This window comes from Stylophora pistillata, chromosome 3 (genome assembly GCF_964205215.1).
Source record: "Stylophora pistillata chromosome 3, jaStyPist1.2, whole genome shotgun sequence".
Lineage (NCBI taxonomy): Eukaryota > Metazoa > Cnidaria > Anthozoa > Scleractinia > Pocilloporidae > Stylophora > Stylophora pistillata.
In genome coordinates, this window is record NC_142521.1 from 20,155,001 (window position 1) to 20,175,777 (window position 20,777).

Genomic DNA, 20,777 nt, shown 5'->3' on the forward strand with positions numbered 1-20,777 from the left:
TTTAAATCACTTTTTATTTTCAATGATATCTGTAATTGTCATAAGAAAATAATATTATAATGTCTTATCAGCTGATTAGACACTGATTTTTGCCAGTGAGTTATGGATGACTATTCAAATTGGGACACCAAACTGTCAGTCAATCATCAATTACTTAATATTTATTTCATTGATTATTCAGTGTAATCTTACAGCATCAAACCATAATATTTTGTGTAACTGAATAGGAGCTAGTTAATATTGCAGTTGTCTAACTGACATCTGTTGTTAACAGAAAACGAGAGGTTCAGAAAAAACAAACACTTAAAAAAATCAGTGATATCAGTGAGAAATCAATAGGCCACAAAATTCTTGGGTTTTTATTGCTTATCAATTTCTCATTGCTCTCACCCAATTACTTACTGATTACTCATTCATCTTATTGATTATTGAGTAATTATATTGATGTCTGTTAGTGTCCAAATACTCAATCTCTTTATTTTCATCTCAAGGTGTGTCATACCATCTTAAGGTAGCTCAAAACAGTTTTCTGTTTTTTGGAGAATTTTGGAGCTAGGTGCAATTTTTCAGGCTTGGAACTGCACAGTTTTAAATGGCTGTGCAATTTTTTTTGTAAGGTAACTCTCCACTGTACATTTTGTTCTGTTTAAGTTATGATATTAAGGTAGTACTGTTCTGATGCATAGCAAATGTGAAACTTGACCCTCTTTTTGCCATCAATTGCATCTATCTTAAAAAGTAAGTTGGTGACTCCATACAATGCAATTGCTTTTATAAAAATCTTTTTATTACACACACAAGAAGAAACGGGGAAAATTAGAAAAAATTCTGCATAGTAGATTTTGCTAACAATTAAAAAAAATGGAAATTTCAATATTGGAAAAATACCACTCCACAGCTTTTGTCAAAAATTTCCACATGCATTATGCCTTTGCTGACAAATCTTTTTTGCATTCAAAAATTAGGGTCACTGAATCAGTTTTTGAGATATTAGCTTTGTGGATAAGTAACTTTTAGCGTGTGTTCTGCGACTGAATAAAAAATCTCAACTTTGCAAGATTCCCACGTTGTGCACGCATTCAAGGCAGTCTGCTGCTCAGTAAAGCCCGCAATTCCATGCAAATAAACCAAAATACCTACAAATAGTGTTGCAGCTTTTTATTGTTGCTGTTAGCAGAAGTGGTAGAAGAAGAGTACTAGAAATACCTGAAGCCGAGACTGGCCTAGTAAAAGGAACAAGGAACACTTTAAGAGAATTTTTTTCATGCTGTTTTTTAGATTGATAGCTGGTGCAATCGTTCACAGCATCAACTGACATCAATCGCAATTTTCGTTTACATTCCAGCACAGCAGTTTAAAAGAATGTTTTCTTTCATTTGGAATTGCCTGAAGAATGGCTGTTTTTGAATATAAAAACAAGTGATATGGCAAACACCTCATTGAACTAGGTGGAAACATAGGCTTTATTCCACCATGTTTGTTGTGAGCTTTGCAAACTTGAACTCTTGGGGGCTTTCTCAGGACTCCTCAGCTGATTGTGTGATGATTAGTGCTTAATTGCATGCTCGAGCCCAGGCTTCTCACTGAAATATTACTGTTTTTAGCCACCTTAACTTTGCTATGACGCAGTAAACTAATATTGTTTCTAGTCATCTTTTGTTTGTTTCATGTATTCTTTTCTGATATCTTTACGTAATTAGGAATGACCTAAAACCACCTACAACCACCTACAACCACCTACAACCACCACCTAAAACCATCTAAAACCACCTAAAACCACCTACAACCACTTAGAACCACCTACAACCACCACCTACAACCATCTACAACCACCTACAACCATCTACAACCACCTACAACCAGCACCTAAAACCACCTACAACCACCTACAACCACCTTCAGAATACTATTGGGTGACAATTTGTGACAATTGGAATGCACACTGGAAATGTTGTCGCATGTCTCGCATGTCATTACCAGGGAAAAACACCAAGAGAATTTTTTACACGTAGTTGCTAAAACAAGGATTGACCAATGACCCACAATGAGCTACTGTGCTAACAAGGAATGACCTAAAATGATCCACAATGATTTAGAATGACCTACAATGAGCTACAATGACCGACAAGGAGCTACAATGACCGACAAGGAACTGGGCTTCTGTTATTTTGTACTTGTATTACCTTCACAAACCATTACACAAATCATTACTCTAGTAAGGAAGCATGACACCTTTAGTCCTCACAACCAAGAGATGCAATTTGGCATCACTTGTTTCTTAAACAATTCATATCAAACAAGGTGTCCTTAACTATATCTATCTCCCGCACTTTAAAGATGCAAGATTCATTAACACAACATTCTTGTTAAACCATATCAATTTTATTTTAGCAAACTATAAGAACCAACTAGCCCACCAGCCCCATCCCCCTACCTGATGCAAAAATGAACTGTCCCTGTAGAGTAAACAAAATAAGAAGCTCAACAGTTTGTTTCTCGTGTCAGAGGCTCAAGGTAAATTTTGATTTACAAAGAAAAACTATTTGGCACATGTTCATCTTCTGATGACATTGAAAATGGTATTGAAAACTTAATTTAAGCTGACCTTTTTTATGCATTTATGCATGAACAGGGTTCTAGTTACTAGACACAACTAAAAATGATTTACAAAAAGCAAAACTTTTAATTTTGGCTATGCAAACCAGTCAAGACCCAGTGTACACAGCAGTCCCATGTAAACACTACATATTATCATCTGAATCTAACTAGTGTTTAGAGTTGTACTGGTCTCATCTAGTAACCACCCTTGAGATACAAACAGGGGACTCTTAGAGTGAATGTAAGCTCCTTACTTGCTGTTTGTGGCAAAACTTAATTTGAGGTGATAACAAAGTAAATGTTTATCGCACTGTAATAGCTTATCCTTTAAAATTGAAATATATCCATGTGAGGTAAGTGTTACTACAACTAACTAAATTTTTAATTAAGACAAAAAAGACATTTCACCAACTATATGTTATTCTGCATAAAAACTGGCTTTAGACTCACATCATTCACTCACCCTGATTGAGCCGAATTTGTTCCTTCATTAATGCTGCAAATACTTTTTGGCCACTTGACAATTTTGAGAGCTTATGAGCCACTTGTCTTTCTGTTTTCTTGCCCAAACAGTCTTTTATAGCTGTTGGCCTAACAGTGTCAACCACATGATTATATTCTTTGTAAAGGACCTCTGTTTCAAGCTTGTCACTTGCTTAAAGGGCAACTAAAAGCTCCATCAAAACAAGCTCTTCAAAGAGTGTCCAGTGTACTGTCATTGTTCCACCTGCTTTGAATTCAGTAAATGATTTTCCACTTAACCCTTCTGTTGAACTGTTATGATGTCGCCACTTTTGCGCTGAACATGTAATTGGCGCAGAGCCTGATCGTACCTTCTTGCCTCTAGGATTATTGCAGTTTATACACTGATAGTATGCACTACACCCCATCACATTCTGAAAACAATTGCAGCCACTCTTATATTCATGACAGGAAATGCTTCCTGTTTTTTTTTTTTTTTTTGCTCCTTGTCCACACCTGCATGTTACTTGATGCTGGTTACCACTCTGAGGAGATGTACTTCTCTGCTGCCTCTCATCTTGCTGTACAGTAGTTTGCTGCTCAATGCCATCATAAAGGCCAGCAAAGCGCATGTCATAAGCAAGATATATCGGATTGTCACTTTGAGTCCTATCTCTTGGGCAAATTGGCAAAACTGGGAAGTTTAACATTCCTGTGAAGACCACAAGTGAAATGCGCAATGCATTAGATGCTGCAAGTGGCATAGAATTTCCAAGTTCTGATGCAAAATGGCCATCTTGTAAAAAGGCATTTGCTTCTGCTTCATAATCTTGTGTGAAGTGAGGAAAGGCTTATAAGAAGAGGGATTGGCCAGCCACTCATTCACAGTGGTTTGTTGTAGTGCCATAGCCATTTGTTTAACATCTGTGTTAGCACCTTTGACTAAACCTAAATATTCCATATGTGCCTTTGCCTCCACATTTAAAGTGCATTTTGCCAACTGTTGCTGTATCATAAATGCTAAAGGCACAAAAAAAGAATTTCTGTCACCAGGAATTTTGATTCGTTGCAAATTGTTTAAATGAAGAAATTCGTCAAGATCTGTTCCACTGTACTGAGCTTTATTTGTAACAGTAGATAAGAGACAAAGAGCATTTTGAAAGTGTATCAGATCATTAGCACTTCGTGAAAAAGATGCCTCACTCTTGATACCTTCCAGGTGTTTACTTAAACAACTAAAGTTTGATGCTTTCTGTATAGCATTGGCAATTTCTGCATTGTTAAGATAATTAATACAGTCCTCATCATCACTTATATCACAGTTCTGGTCATCCAATGAGAGACTGTCATCATCACTTGAAGTATCTGAATGTTCTTCTAGTAAATAGTTAATACAATTAATAGCTTCATCGATGTCTGACAAGTTTTCCCCAAACTCACAGTCTGCAGCTTCAGCATTCTCCTGAATAGTTAGAGAGCCACCAAACTGCTCATCAGTTGTGGAATCCTCAATCATCACCCTGTAAGTTTCCACTGGTTGAATATAAGTAACTTTTTTCCTCTTGTTGGTAAGCTTGCCAGATATTTTCCTTTCATTCCATTTGTAAAATAATAACCCCAAAAATACAAGAGCCAATTCTAGGCCAATCCTGGACCATTTCAGAGACGTGTTTAAACTTTTGTGTATTGCTTCATTTCTGTTTGTCCCTCCAGATGTTGGTATTCCAGACAAACAGTCTTTGATGACATGATGTTGCAGGTTATTAATCTCTTTTACTGCACTAGATGACAACAATGGAATGGAATCTATTTCAGCTTTGCTCCACTGCCTCATAAAAATCTCAATATTTTCTAGGATAACTTCTGGTCAAGGGGTGTCCATTGTTCTCTGTTCACCCCTATCCTTCGTATCACGGAAAAGTTGCCTTAAAGAGAGTATCATTTTCCTTCGAAGCTGCGTAATTGTTTCAGTACAACCTTTCTTTTTAGGGATGTTCTTTAGAACTCTTCGTATTGCATGAAAAGGGTCCAATTTAAGAGTTACGTCAGGAAATATCTTAAACAACTTTGCACGCCAGGAACAGCAATTATCTAAAAAGAAAATTGTTGGTGTTTGTCCCTGTTTATCTAGCCTGTCTTTTATGAGTTGCAAAACATTTTCAATAGATGAAAACTTGGCTCCTTTACACAGCTTCCAGCTTAACACATTTTCCTACTCATTAAGGATAATAAATAATGTATCATATAGCTTCACCCATCTCTTATTAAACCAAAATCCAATATTTGCAGAGACTTTAAACGTATGATCACAACTTAACCACTTTCTGGCTGTCATTTGACACATTCTCTTTGTATATAGATGCTCCTTCTCAAAGTAATTCCTGGCTATGCAAGAGGCTATGATCTTCTGACCCGGTCGTTGAAATCTTTGGTCAAAATCTGGGAAAAAAAAGACTAATGTTTGAATTTTTGTTCCATGCAGAGACATAAGCTTCCCTTCGTCAACCACAGGCATCATACATTGTCTGTAGCCAGAGAGTTTGAATTTCACTTATCGTTAACCCAGCGTTTGGCTGAGAGATTATAAAGCTATGCAGTTCTCTCGTCACTATAGCGTTGTGAAATAAGGCGAGTGGAATAGGCAATATACCTTTAACTTGTGACAAAACAGAAGGATCATGGGCAATAGGCTCTTTGCAGGACTTAGTCACGTGCTTGGTTACCACATAGCAACGCATTGCTGGTGAGCAAGCAAACCAGCGTCCCGCTCATTGTACTGTACAAGAATTGATCAACTCAAGCAAAGCGAACTTTGACTTTTTGGTCGAAAATATCCCTAAAGCTAGTTGTAAAAGAACAAACGAGATTTATTGTGACTTCAGTTTCACTGGACTTGAAGTTCGCCTGATTTACCTTTGCTCTGGGAGTAAAAGCCAGGCGAAAGCTCAAATATAAGACAAGATATGGCCGATCCTTCGGGAACGAGTGACGGTGAGTTTCCTTGTTAATAGACATATTTTAGTCTTAGAAATGTAACGTTGTTCGATACAGAAAACGGTTTTTAGTGTTAGGAATTAGATTTGCTTGAATCCAGAACATTATGATCTCTATTTCTGATTTTGCGTGTTGAATTCTTTTAAGTTCGTTGAACACAACTAGTGTTCACATTCTCGCTCGCTTTCATTTTTGCCGTAAGTGAGTGGCTAAATTCTCACCGTGGTATTTCGTTATCATAATCTTTTCTCCAACCAATTGCGAACACAAAACTGAGAACAACATTTTGTTCTGTTTTAGAACCTGTCAAGAAGAAAAAACGAGGTTCTGCGTTGCATTGTTGTGTTCCACAATGTAACAATGACTCCCGTTACAACAGCTCGTTGTCTTTTCATCGTTTTCCTAAGAAAGACGATCAACTCAGAGCAAACTGGATCGTAAAAATTAGACGAGACATTGGTGACAACTTTAAGGTAGGTGCTAACTACAACCCCCTGAATAGTAGTACTTGTGAAATTTCACTCAATGTACTGTCATTCAATTTGCCTGGTTATCTACGTGTTACTTATAATTATGTTTCTCTTGGATTGCATGCAATTTTTTAGCTTTAATATCTTATTTTTTTCTAGCTCACTGAAGGCACCAGGGTTTGCTCTGCACATTTTGCAGAGGAAGATTTTCTGCCCCCTGACCGGGCTGGTCGACGGAATTTGAAAAAAGATTCTGTCCCGTCTGTCTTCAATTGGTCAGCTAGAACGACCCAAAGAAGAAAGATTGTAAGACATGTTGAAAGGTAATAATATCAATTGCAGACAGAACGCATTGACATATGGGTATAGTAATAACAGTAATAGTTATGATAATAATAATAATAATAATAATAAGGATAAAAATAATAATAATAATGATAATAATGCTAATAAAAATGACAAAAATTTAGTAGTAATAATAATAGAAGAAAATCTCTACAAAAGCCTCATTTTGCTTGTGTTTGTAGCCAATGACTCACTCTGAAGAGAATGACCCTCTGTGGCTCCACTTTCCTTTAGACCCTTTGTATCAACAGCCCCTGATTTCTTTCTCTGTATGTCTACATCATTTATATGTTTATTAAACTTCTTCCCTTTAGTGAGACACAAACAGACAAGAGTGATGTAGAGCCTGAGCCACCTAAAGCACCATCCCAACTAGAGCTAGATTATCAGGCTGCAAGGAGTGAGATTCAGAGCCTAATGGAGCAGCTGAAAATAACTCAGTTAGAAGTGCAAAAAAAGGAGGCCGAGATGAGAGTACTCAAGGAGGCTGCTGCTGCCACAAAGGAGTCATCAGAGGCAAAAATTCAAGAATTAGAGGCAAATCTTAAGATTAGTCGATTTGGCCTGGAAAGGTTCTCTAAAGATAATGCTCTTGTGAGATTTTACACAGGTTTTCCAACTTATGATCACTTTAAGCTATTTTTTGAACTTGTTAAACCAACTGCAGAAACAATGGTTTATGTGTATGCTTCAGGAATAGGTGCAAACAGGCCAGGAGTACGCAAGATGCAACTGATAGATGAGCTTTTTTTATTTTGTGTTCGATTGAAGCTTGGTTTATTTGAACTGGACTTTGCCCAGCGTTTTAGTTTGCATGTTTCTAGTGTGAGTACAAAAATAACAACTTGGGCCAATTTTTTGTACTTTCTTGGCAATCAGCCAATATGGCCAACTAGAGAGTGCATTAATAAACTTATGCCAGATAGCTTCAAAGAGCTGTATCCATCGACACGTGTCATCATTGACTGCACTGAAATTTATGTCCAAACCCCTTCTTCATTGCTATTACAGTCTCAGTTGTATTCATCGTACAAGTCTAGCACTACTTTAAAAGGTTTAATTGGGATTGTTCCTCATGGGGCTATCACATTTGTTTCTAGCCTGTACACTGGTTCGATATCAGACAAAGAAATAACTCGCTGTTCTGGCATTTTGGATCTTCTGGAGGCACATGACAGTGTCATGGCAGATAAGGGATTTGATATTGAAGATCTTTTAAGCAGTAAACAAGTGTCTTTGAATTTGCTACCCTTTCTTCAGAATCAAACTCAATTTTCAGCCCAGGATGTTTTGGAAACAAAAACTATTGCAAAAGTAAGAATCCATGTGGAACGTGCAATAAGAAGGATAAAGGAATTTCATATATTTTACTCTGACATCTCATTGTCTATACTGGGATCTGTCAATCAACTGTATACAGTTGCCTGTTTGTTGACTAACTTTCAAGGTGCACTGATCAAAGACACAGATGAGAGTGATACCACTAACAACTAAATGTTCAGTATATAATAAATTCAATCATAGCCAGGAATCATTAAATAAAGAATTTGTACATATTAGGTTGCACTGACTGTGTACTCACATTGTGTGAACTTTATAACAAGGAAATTCATAGCAATAAATACAGCTGTTATTGTAATGGTTACTGTGAACTTCACAGGAAATAGGTAAAGAAAAAATAATCAACTCTGTCTTTTGCAGTTTGAAAAAAGATGGGATCAAACATAATTCTTTCACAGAAAAAGGTAGTGTCGTTGATGTAACTGAAAAAATCACACCACTCAAGGCCAGTTAATGCCAACTGACATTGGACCTGATAATGATAGTCATGATTTCTTTTAAGCTTGAGGACATTGGAATCGTTGTCCTTTGTAAGATAGGCCACATTCTCAAAGTCAGTTGCACCTTCTTTAACAACCTTTATCTCCAAAAGGCCAAAAGGTGAAAGGCCTTGCTCTTCAACACCCAAATCAAACACTTTGCGGTCAGGGGTGCATCCCAACCATGGACATTTTGGATTTATCACCAGCCCTGATGGGAAGAGATTCACTTGGTTTTGCTTGGCTTTGCTGGCATAAATAAATGCAGCCTGGGGTTCCAAATCTAAGCCTCTCTGCATAGGTGCTGTAACCACATGTCTTGATGGGTTAATTTGCCTAACTAGGTTGTTGAAGTTGCTTTTTCTTTTGGCAACTTGTCCAAATTTACTAGTTGTGATCCTTTTGTTCCTTAACATTGTCCAAAGACCACTCTGACTTTGTGCCCTTGTTTTTTCCTCCACTTCAATGGCAGTTTGCCTGGAGAGACTCAACACACCCAATGAAGTAAGCTTGTCTTGCTGGAGACACATAGACACATCATTTTCAAATCGCATCTCAGCACTTGGAAGAGGCAACTCTGGGAAAGAGGTACAGGAGTAGTTGTTTATCAAGTACTCCTCAGATAGCTTCTGTTGATAGGATATTACACTTCCCTTCACAGCATGACCAAATTTGGTAGATACCAGTTGTAAAGGAGCATTAACTCTAGGAGCTATTGTTGCTATGAGTGGTTTTGGCTCAACACTGTTGTAGTGGCTCTCATCAAGTACTCTGTATTGCCTGGCTGGTGAATACAGAGTGTTTTTTATATATCGGTCATAGTTAGCCCCAGGCCGTGGTTTCTTGACCAAGACACTTTGGACTTCTTGATTTCCAATTTTGCGTTCTCTTGGAATGCTCCACCTCTCTTTCATGCTCGTACATGTTAAGTCGTCTGGAAGAGAAGAAAAGCCCAGTTGCTTGCAATGTGCCAAATAATACAGGAGGCCAACAACATGATTGCAATAGCCCCCAAGGCCTGCCACACAAGAGCACTTTCCAGAAATGGCTTTTGAGTCAACTACAACAATTACGTAGAGTTGATGAGGGAGTTCACTCTTTCTCATTGACCGATGGCACTTGGCAGTAATGTTGGCAGAACCCTGCTCGTAAGATACTGTAAAGAGAGGAAAAAACACATCTCAGGTCGAGAGTATGAATTAAAAAGACATCAACAACTAGACAACTTTCAAAGAGGAACGTGTGTGTGTATTCACAATTTATATTCTTACTACATGAAAACTCACCTTTCACATCGTGTAAATATCCAGGTTCAGCGAAAAACTTATAGCCTTTTATTGTGTGCCTGCAGCCAGATTCTTTCTGGGCATACGCTTCAACCTCAGAAATTGTAAGGTCAGGAAATGCTGACAGGTTGGCAGAGACAGCTAGAGGAAAGAAATAGAGTGGTACATAGAGATATCACCTCCAATTCAATGTGAACCTTCTAGAATAAAGAATGGCGTAAAACTTCGTTTTGTATCGTTAACACAAGATAAAACGAACAATTTATTATCATGAGTCAGTAATATCCAAGACTAATATAGCGAGCGAGAATGTAAACAACACTAGTCGTGTTCACGGAAAATCGGAAATGTAGATCATAATCTTCTGGATTCAAGCAAATATAATTCTTAACACTGATGATGATTTTCTGTATCGAACGATGTTAGGTTATAAGATTGAAGTACGACTGTAAACAAAGAAACTCACCGTCACTCGGCCCTAAAGAAGCGGCCATGTCTTGTCGTATATTAGGGCTTCCGCAGAGCTTTTTCTCCAAGAGCGAAGGTAATCAGGCAGAATTCAAGCACAATCAAACAAAAGTCACAATAAAATTCGTTTTGCGTCCTTAAACAACAAGCGTTTGGGATGTTTTCAACCAAACAGTCAAAGTTCGCTTCGCTTGAGTTGATCAATTCTTGTACAGTACAATGAGCGGGACGCTGGTTTGCTTGCTCACCAGCAATGCATTGCTATGTGGTATCCAAGCACGTGATTAAGTCCTGCAAAGAGCCTATTATTTGGTGTCTCCAGTCAAAAACATGTACTCTACTAACTAATAATACATTGTTTGTTAAACCGTAAAGGCGACGTGGTTCATCACATTTTGTTCTCCCGTCCTTTCATCTTGCAGCTCTTAGTGACTGATTCATTCCAGAATATTCGAGGCAATTGGGACAGCATAAGGTCAAATTTGAAGAAACACTTCATGGATCCCAAAGTATGACATCAGGTGCCACGTAATCTGCAGGATTACCAGATGTTGGCCTTCTTTGATCACCCCTGATAACCACACCATGTTGCAACCATATTAAATTCGCACTAGATTCAAGTGAATGAATGCTCAAAACAAGCTGTATAAATCTGTAACTTTTGTCCGAAATGGGCATGTTGTTGGCGTAGGAGCAGCCCAAGATGTTAAAAGCCACTAAAAGACACACAACTTTGGTAAAACACTCCATTTCTTGTGATAAAACTACCATTTTTGTCTACCCGTTCAACACTCACTCGATCTCTGACTAATTATAGGAGATACCGCTAACGAAGATCGCTTTGACTTCCGCTTTAACTTCCGCTTTGACCAGAAATGCGTGTAACCACGAGAACCATGAGAGCCACTGGAACCAGGAGAACCACGAGAACCAAGAGAACCAAGAGAACCAAGAGAACCAAGAGAACCACGAGAACCACGAGAACCACGAGAACCAAGAGAACCAAGAGAACCACGAGAACCACGAGAACCAAGAGATTTCTGCATCGCCGACCACAAATTTATTTACATTTCATTTAAGTTGGCAAAGTCACGCAATTCCCCTCCAGTAATAAAATACGTCAAGAACTTCAAAGGAGTTAAGTAAGACTCAAAATCTCTTCAGAACGACCTTGAAACCGCACCATGGTGGATTTGTTCTATTTTTGATGAAATAGACGACATTACATGGGCCTGGGAAACAATGTTTAAAGATGCTGTTGATCGCCATGTTGCAAAACGCCTAGTTATAATTAGATGGCATTCACTCCCATGGATGAATAGTGAAATATGTAAAGCCATGAATAAGCGGTATAAACTCTTAAAACTCTGTGATGGTATGTTAAGTACCAAGCAATACTGGGAGGAATATAAATCCGCTCAAAATCAAGTCACTGCTTTATTAAGATCTGCAGAAACTCAATATTGGAAGGAAAAGTTTGATAAAGCCAATAACTCAAGTATGTTCTGGAAAATTATACATAGCATATCTGGTAGCCAGAAGTCCTCCAGAATTGGACCAGTCAAAGATGAAAACAGCTTGGAGGTTTCAGATGATGACATGAAGGCTGACTTATTTAACCAATATTTTGTAAATATTGGCAGAGATGTCGCAGAAAACCTCCCTAACATCCCAAACCAAACCGATATACAACATATTTATAGAGTCTCAGCATCTTCCTGCAACTCTTTGGTTCTGGACTCTGTAAATATTTTCAAAAGTCTTAAGAATATCAAAAGCAACAAAGCAGCAGGCCCTGATGGTATATCAAGTACAATTATTTCTCTAGCCGGCCCTGCAATTATTAATGGCTTGGAAAATATCTTCAAGTGCAGCTTTGCCACAAGAACTGTTCCCATTTCATGGAAAAGAGCAAAGGTTACCCCTGTCTTTAAAAAGGGAAATAGAACTGACATTGCCAACTATAGACCTATATCCTTGCTGTGTATCCCAAGTAAATTACTGGAACATCAGGTCTGTAATATAATTGATGAGCACCTAAGTAACTCCTCTCTAAAAAGTCCTTCACAGTGGGGCTTTACAAAAGGACTATCATCAGAAGGCATGTTACTAAAAATGACAGATACCTGGAAGATGAATATGGATAAAAGTTTTAATTGTGGGTGCAATATTTATTGACTTTAAGAAAGCTTTTGATAGCATCTCACACAACATCTTGTCATTAAAACTCCAAGCCATTGGATTAAGTGGGAATCTCTATGAGTGGCTGATGGATTATTTGAAAGACAGATTTCAATACACTGTGGTAAATGACCACTTTTCTAACTTGGATGAAGTGAAATATGGTGTTCCCCAAGGATCCCTCCTGGGCTTTATACTATCTACGTTATATGACCTCCCTAATGCTATTACATCTGGAGACTCGTTCATGTATGCAGATGATAAAACATTATATTGTGTGGGGAAGAACTTTGATCAGGTCTGCTCACAATTAAATAACATTCTCGAGCAACTTCTACTTTGGAGTACAATGAATAAACTCTGTATTCATCCTGTAAAGTCTGAAGTTATGATCCTTAGCAAATCGGGCTTCATTGGTCCTGCTCCTCCAATATGCTTCGGAAATAATTTTATTAATGTTGTTAATAACACTACTTGTTTGGGAGTAATCATTGACAATAGGCTTACATGGGCATTGCATGTGGACCATGTAAAAAAATCTTTTGCACAGAAAGTGGGCGCATTAAAAAGAATGAAGAAGCTTCCTGTGAAAGCGCTGGAGGAAATTTACTTTAAATCTATTGTACCTGCGGTATCATATGGTATCGTGGTGTGGGGAAACTGCAATTATTCTATTATGGAATCCTTAAACCCTATTCATGCAAGAGCTGCACGAGTTATCCATCAGGATAAAAGTGTTGAAGCACGCTTGGAAATTATAGCTCGAAATTGGGCCAACTTTAATTTTGACCGCGGGAGATCTGAGGTCTAGTTATGCAAATTCTAAGATGGCGGATCAATCTGAAGTCACCAAAGGCGAATTAATTATTTCAATAAAAGAAGCACTGAAGCGCGAGAAATCAAAATTTGAGTGGCGAATTTCAAATGCGTACAAACTAAGGGATTTAGACAAAACATTTTATGAACTAAATCAGTTAGCTGAAGCGGTTGTCAAAGCGAAGTTTGGAGGTCTTCGTGAGAGACCCAAATACAACGTCGGCGAGCTATATCCTATGCTACAACGAAGCATGATTCGCGCAAAGACTGCAATAAATCGCCGTCTAAGCTCAAAGATGAGCAAATTGCATCCCTGGTTGGTTATCTTTGACCTTCCCATGCCACAAGAGGTCTTCAATCTCCTGCATAGGGAGATTCTTGGTAGAACAAGATATGGGTTGGAAGTTGAAGAAAAACCAGGGTCAGTGGTAATACAATTTTCAAGCCTGAGAAGATTATGTCTCCTGTTCAACCAATTCGAAGATTGTGGCGGGTTTAAGAAGCAGCTTGGTGAAGGAAAAGGAGAAGCAAAGCTTATCATCAATGATGAGAAGAAGGGAACAATGGTCTATAATGCCAAAGAAGAGATTTTGAGGGCAAAATTTTACTATGGATACTGGAATTGCCACGGAATCAGTCAACACTGAATAGATGAAGTGATACTTGGAATTGCTCAGCCATTTTTTCTTTAATAATTCAATTCTCAATAGTTCTTTATATATCTCTATAATATAAAAAAAAGATAGAACCCTATAATATCACCTTGAAATTTACTTCTATAAATCAAACAATATTGTTTTCACTGATGTATAACTAAGAGTTGGGTTACTATGAAATACCCAAATGATTTGCATGTGTAAGGTATAAATACATATGTCTCAGATACACACATGATTTTAGTAACATGTTTACATTGAAGAGTATTAGTTCATGATGAATAATTTTGAATTTTTTAACATTTAATTTTATTGTGGGGAAGGTTCTTTGTTTTTTTTGTTTGTTTTTTACATGGAGTCAGAATTCAAACAGAAACATCCCTTCCAGTCCCCTTAAAATATAAATTATCTGTAATGACTTCCACAGCTATTTTAGTATAAAGTGTAAGAATTTGGTAGTTGATCAATGTAACTTTTCACTTCCACCAGTTGTCTGAGCTTGACAATGTTAGAAATTTGATTATTATTTAAGGAATAAAGGGCCAAACTACTTGTGTTACTTGCATTTGTACAACCTTCTTACTTTTTGTTACAGTTACTGTAAAACTGATTAAGACAGGTACTTCAAGCACTCTTTTGTTGGTTTTCTCTCAGCAACAGACTTCTTGATCTCAGCCATGAATGGATGACCACAATAGTAACATTTGTCATTGCAGACAGCTTTGGAAAACCCACAGGAGGAAAAGTGTTGTGGATCTGTGGTAACATGATTAGGGATTAGACTGTCTCGTGCCTTATGGTATGTTAAAAGTGATGGCTGGCGAAGGGGAAGCCAAAGTTTACTGATGTAGTCATGCCGGAAAACTTGAGGCCAGCGCTCTTTGAAAAGACTGCTTTTGGCATAACTAGAAATCTGAACATGCTTAGCTTCTCGTCCTTGCATTGTGTTAACACCCAGTCCAGTTCCATATTTTTCAAACACCCGCTGAGTGTGAGAAGAAACTAAGTGGCCAATACTCCAGACAGTACCTGATACTGAGCCAATGAAAAGAGCTACTGCTTTGAAGTACTCATGGCATAAGTTTGGCAGTTCTTGGACAACTTGAGGGGTTACATGATACATGGAGAAAATTGAAGCACAGTCCCTCAGCTTGAGTGCTATATAAACAATGTACATAAGCTTCATGAGTAATTTGGGGTCCTCTGAATCTCCCTTGATTGCATTCACCAAATACATGAAACCATGTAACACAAGCTTAGAGTCTTTCCCGGTTAGTCTATAGGAAAATCCCTTGTCTTTTGACCTGTCCTCCAGCATCCACTTCCCCAGTTGTTTCTCTAAACGCCCAGCTTTAACATCACACTTTAGTGCTTTCAAATATCTTGAAATTGCACTTGTTGTGGGTAGATCTGATAAGCTGCTAATTTTGACAGGGAGCTTACTTGAAGAAATTGCCAAGTCCAAAAGCATTGAATGCAAATGTTGTACTCCATTATTTTTTAAATGGAGGGGCTCAACAAGTTCTTTATCACACAGTTCACCTATTAGTGGCTCAAATTCTTGTCTTGACTTCTTATATGCAATGAACTGTGACACCTTGGTTCTCTGGGTGGACTTTGCAAGGGTAGAGGGAAGCTTACTTTTGAATTTTGCAACCTGCTTAGCAATGTCCAGTCTTTTTTTGTATGGCCAAGGCTTCCAATTACATTCTAGGGTTGTTCCAAATTTGCCATCTAATTTGGTGCAGTCTTCTTTTGATACATTTGCAAAGCTTGAAAAATAAGTTGCAGCATTGTTAAGCTCTCCATTAATGAAAGCAAGAAATTTCATGTTAGAAGGAACCAGCTCAAATGAAAATGTTACTTGCATATATACGTTTTCTTTTCAATTTCTGCTATTTTGGATGACAACTCCTTCGTAAATAGCTTCACTGCAGGATGATCTTCTTTACAGTTTGCACCAAAAAGCAGGAAGTTGTCATTTGGGCTGGCAACTCTAGCACCCACATTAAGGAAGCTTACAAGCCAGGACATGGACTCATCCCATTTGCCAAAGGGTGCACCGTCACCACCGATAGCCACTTTAAAAGCTCCTTTCTCACTGAACCAGGTCAGTTTTTCACTTTCCTTTCTTAATGGATCTGATTCAAGGTAAAATTTACTGAGGGAGAGAAGCATTGTTTCCAAATCTCTGTACACACCAACAACTTTCTCATCTAGAGGTAAGTTAGCACATAAGGTGTCTCTTACAGAAATAAGTTCTCCAATGTCAATTTCTGCAATTTTATGCATCAATTGTTTGTAAGCAAGTGGCCTTGGAATAGGAAGCCCGAAACCAAACTTAATCCTTTCCTTTGAGGGGTTCCCTTTCTTCGTGGTCTTTCCGGTGTGCTTCAAAACAAGTGCAGACCTTGCTTGCTCATATTTTAGTTTTCCAATTATTCCCCCAGCATAGAGAAGTGAAAGTGAGCGAATGAAATTTTCATCACTATTTTCATATTCTTGTACCTCCCTCTTTATTTCTACAAGTGCTGCCTTTTTCATTTTCCTGGATGAGCAGAAGTATTTGGTCAAATCAGAAATCTTACCATATTTAAGGACGGTAGACACCATACCTTCTAAGGCAGGAGCTCTGTTCTCCACTGTGCCACCATGTATCTCTGTGGCAGCAATCAAGTTTTCTAGTTGCCTTCTTTGACCGCTTCGTCTCGGTAAGTTCAGTTTTCCCTCATTACAAAGTTCTGTGGGATCCCTTTTTTGCCTGGTGGAAGCGTTTTTCGAAATTTCAAATGCACTCGGACGTGCTTCAACTGTTGTTTGTTCAAGTTGTTTGATGCACTCTTGCACATTTTCGCCCTTCCCTTGGAGACGTTTTACTTTCTTTCTCAACGCACACAGCTCCTTATTTTTGGACAAATATGTATCGCGGAGGTTGGCTCTCTGTCTTGACAATTCCCCGAGTGGAAATCTACGTTTCTGAGAGCACTGGACTGACCTTCGAGGTGATTTCTTCTTACTTCCCATATCTGTAATTCAAGGCATGGGATTTGCGGTGCACCCTGCCTCACTCTAAAGATACAATACCAAAATAGGCAGTTTTAGAGACAAAATTTCATGTAAACGCACTCGCAATTTCAAACCATTTATTACTCAATACAACAGATAAATAGCTCTTCTAGGGAACTATGGTTTCCTTTGCTGCGAAATGAGCCCAGAGGAGTTCAACTAAACCTTTTACGATGTTGATTAATTCAGAATTACAACTGGAGAACTCGCAGCGAAGACAGTCTTAAGTCTAAGCTAGACTTTATACAAAAACTGTAACTTTCAAGGCAAGCAGGGTACCAAAACAAAGCTTGTTCTTCGAAAAAATCGAATTTGAGCGGCAAAATTTAATAGCTATTACCAGTTTCCCTTCAGAAGCAGAAATTCCCGGCAAATTTATGCTAATCACACTACAGCGAAATGGCCGCGCAAGATTTCGACAAAAAGGACTGGTGAGAGTGGGACATTCAAGTGGCCCAAATCGAGGGAAAAATTTCCAAGCGTGAAGAGTTAAATTGGTTGCCAATTTCTTACATATATAAAAGAAGACTCCTTCTTCTGATGCACGATGTTTTAAACGATAAAATCTTATATGCCCCTTTTAATTTGAAGTTACGCAACCGACCATCACGTACAGGAGGGTTACAGGTTGATATCCCTAGAGTGAACTACAAAGTGGGAAAGGAATCAGCACAATACAGAGGACCTGTAATCTGGAATTTTATTGCTAGGCTGGCAAATTTTAATGTGAACATTCAAAAAGACAGTTTTAAAAATATTTTACGTAAGCTCTCACAGAACATAAATAGCTTCTCTTTTGAAGCACCTATGACTGCTATGAAAGACAGAGATTTTGCATATTTTTAAGTTTTATTACATTGCATGTAAACTTTTTAATTAATTCGTGACTTGTTTGCTAATGAACTTTATTACAATGATTCATATTGAATATTTAAATACCATAGGGTGACTTTATGAATTATTTTAGTTTTACATTTTATTAGTTCTTTGTAGGTCCACATCTGCCTTATGGCTGCCCCCTTCCTTACAACCTGCATTACTAAATAAAATGATTGATTGATTGATTGATTGACAAGAGAACCACAAGAACCAAGAGAACCAAGAGAACCAAGAGAACCACGAGAACCAGGAGAACCAAGAGAACCACGAGAACCACGAGAACCAAGAAAACCAAGAGAACCAAGAGAACCACAAGAACCACGAGAACCACGAGAACCAAGAGAACCAATAGAACCACGAGAGCCACGAGAACCACACAATTACCGTGACTAAGAGTTATATTATGTGAAGTCAGATAGTATAAGAACCACAAGAACCAGAGAACTTTTTTCCTGTGTTGTCCATTAAAACGTGTCGTAAACTTTACCTTATTTATCCATAAAAGTGAATTGAAAAGATACACTGTGTACTGTATGGGAAACTTTAGTATGTACAGTTGTTGTAGAAACCAATCTTAACGCGAACACCACCAAGAACAGCCAAATTTTCAGTGTGTTAACTATGATGTCGCTATGAGTTATTTGTCTGCCATTTTGAAATGTGTATCTAGGTCCTAGTCCCCCTCCAATTGACTAGTAATTGGAGGGGGACTGGATGCGCATATCTGAGCATTCAAGTCAAATTATCGGACTATGAAAGATACTTATTAATTAAGACAAAACTCTCGGTATATAAATCACTTTCTTTTTCTTGAGAGGAACGCAAAGTCATCCAAAAGCTTATGTGTCCGAACCTGCAAAACTAGAGAACTTTGTTAGTCAAAAGGTAAACATCACTGATACATACACGATGTATCATAAGGGCCTGACTGGACTCCACGTTGTATGTGGAGTTCAGCGACACGACTGAGAAGCTTCCAAAGTAGCTTTCTTTCCCCTTGGATTTCTGAGGTTTGGATTAAATCACTTTTAAACCTTATTATATTGATTGTCCTGCTGGTTAATCGTCTAGGAAAGAAATCTTTTTACCATCGATCAATCAGTAGGCTAAGCTTGACTTGTGTTTATCGGGACTATTATCGTTTCTCACACACCCCTGGGAGCCATGTCAAGCCAACCACCGCAAGCCTGACCTTTATTCACACAATAACAGCTATCAAATTTTACAAGTATACATGGAGTTTCAAAACATGAACTAGTTAAGAATCGAGACAAAATCTAAAATCGTTTAGAAGTGTAATGAACAACTGAAAAAACTCTTGGGTGGGTGGGTGGGAAGGTCAAGCAATGGCGGTCAACAAAAAACAACTGACCGCCTTACACATCACATGACCTTAACCCATCCTCAGGCCCGAGCGGTGTGTGAGAAAAACATTTTCCACTTATTTCGTTCCACTCAGCCAGTGGAAAATCACCCTTCTCACACACCCCTGGGAGCCATGTCAAGCCAACCACCGCAACGGCACAAAGCATAGAGTGAAAAACTAAAAGAAATACTATTTCCAAACACAAAATCCACAAGGGTTACAGAATGGAACATAATGTGCAAGTAGCAAGCCTTGCCAAAGTCAAACAGTCTCATAAGGGCACTAGATAATGCAAAAATCAGTTCATAAGTACAAAAAAGGTTCTGAACAGCTTGGGATCACGCCTATAATTCATGAGGTTTGGTCTTGAATTGTCCTGGTAACCAGAAGCAGGGACTCCAAAGACTCCTCAATATAGTTATTCCGTGCCTTGTCGCTACACCAACCGCCCTGCCTCTGGAACAGACGCTCAGGGACCCCAAAAGCTGCTGCGGTTGTAGCGCCTCCCACTCGCAGACTATGAATTCCATACAAGGCAGGATCTAGCCTTTCCTTCCGCAGCTCGGCCTTAATCAACTCAGCTGCCCGGCTATATGACGTAGGATCTATCCTAAGCTTCATTCCCTTCTTTGTGGACAACACCCGCCTGAATAGCCGCAACTTCCTGTCATGTGATTGCCTACCCTCAGAAACTTCTCAACCACTGCAACCGGGCAAGGTGATGAATCGCTGCGAGCTATGAAAACCCACGAGCCTTGGCGAAACTGATCATTCTTCCTCTGTGTGAGAAACATGGCAAGATGAGAATCCTCAAACTGAAGATTGTCCACAGTCAATCGACTCAGATCGTCCCAGCGAAGGAAGCCGAAGAAACCCAAAGCGAACAAAGCAGCTACCTGGATATCAGACAAAGGGCTTTGCTCGAGGTGAGGGATAGCACTCTTAACATGGCTGTCTTCCAGAGGCCTCCTGCGATTTGGGGGCTTAATAAGGATCCTTCTTCCGGCCTCCGCCACCTGCTGTATGAGAGGATGGTCACTCAGTTGCTGATAGCCGCTCTTCTTATGGACCCAGCTAGCTCCATAGATAGCAGAGTTAATACAGGAGACTGAACGGTCCTGCTGGATAAGATGTACCAAATACAAGGAAAACACTGTAGGATCTGCTGGTAGGGGAGTGGCCTCACATTGGACGGCCCATGTTCGCCACGCTTCATAAGCACGGACATAAGTGCTGACTGTCTTCGGTGCTCTGTCCTGGATCAGGATTGCTGGTAGAGACTTCGCAAGATACTTCAGTCTAGGATGAGTCATAGTCTCCCCACGTAACCAGCCAGATAAGTTAACACCCTCCGGGACAGGGCTGGAAAC

General features: G+C 38.8%; 3 protein-coding genes and 1 pseudogene across 3 annotated transcripts; 1 reads left to right on the forward strand and 3 right to left on the reverse strand.

Annotated features, from left to right (window-relative positions):
- Positions 1-5,745: 5,745 nt before the first annotated feature.
- On the forward strand, positions 5,746-8,613 carry LOC148734957 (uncharacterized). Its single transcript, XM_088754889.1, has 4 exons — positions 5,746-6,051; positions 6,355-6,527; positions 6,684-6,847; positions 7,184-8,613. The coding sequence occupies exons 1-4, from the start codon at positions 6,024-6,026 to the stop codon at positions 8,361-8,363; spliced, it is 1,545 nt and encodes a 514-aa protein (XP_088611015.1). The 5' UTR covers positions 5,746-6,023; the 3' UTR covers positions 8,364-8,613.
- LOC148734958 (uncharacterized) lies at positions 8,524-10,698 on the reverse strand. Its single transcript, XM_088752855.1, has 3 exons — positions 10,442-10,698; positions 9,976-10,116; positions 8,524-9,845 (listed from the first exon to the last, which is right to left on the reverse strand). Exons 1-3 carry the CDS (start codon positions 10,467-10,469, stop codon positions 8,524-8,526), a joined length of 1,491 nt encoding a protein of 496 aa, XP_088608981.1. The 5' UTR covers positions 10,470-10,698.
- A 2,844-nt stretch (positions 10,699-13,542) lies between these two features.
- LOC148734959 (uncharacterized) lies at positions 13,543-17,219 on the reverse strand (annotated as a pseudogene).
- A 2,805-nt stretch (positions 17,220-20,024) lies between these two features.
- Positions 20,025-20,720, reverse strand: LOC148734960 (uncharacterized). The gene has a single exon (XM_088752856.1). It carries the CDS (start codon positions 20,718-20,720, stop codon positions 20,025-20,027), a length of 696 nt encoding a protein of 231 aa, XP_088608982.1.
- Positions 20,721-20,777: the final 57 nt, after the last annotated feature.

Excerpts from the sequence above, each read along its gene's own strand:
- LOC148734960 (XM_088752856.1), bottom strand. The coding sequence starts at position 20,720 with ATGACTCATCCTAGACTGAAGTATCTTGCGAAGTCTCTACCAGCAATC.
- LOC148734958 (XM_088752855.1), bottom strand. The coding sequence starts at position 10,469 with ATGGCCGCTTCTTTAGGGCCGAGTGACG. Across the intron at positions 10,117-10,441 it reads TTCTTTAGGGCCGAGTGACG|CTGTCTCTGCCAACCTGTCA; the intron begins GTGAGTTTCTTT and ends TCTTTCCTCTAG. Across the intron at positions 9,846-9,975 it reads ATATTTACACGATGTGAAAG|TATCTTACGAGCAGGGTTCT; the intron begins GTGAGTTTTCAT and ends CTCTCTTTACAG.
- LOC148734957 (XM_088754889.1), top strand. The coding sequence starts at position 6,024 with ATGGCCGATCCTTCGGGAACGAGTGACG. Across the intron at positions 6,052-6,354 it reads TCCTTCGGGAACGAGTGACG|AACCTGTCAAGAAGAAAAAA; the intron begins GTGAGTTTCCTT and ends GTTCTGTTTTAG. Across the intron at positions 6,848-7,183 it reads ATTGTAAGACATGTTGAAAG|TGAGACACAAACAGACAAGA; the intron begins GTAATAATATCA and ends TCTTCCCTTTAG.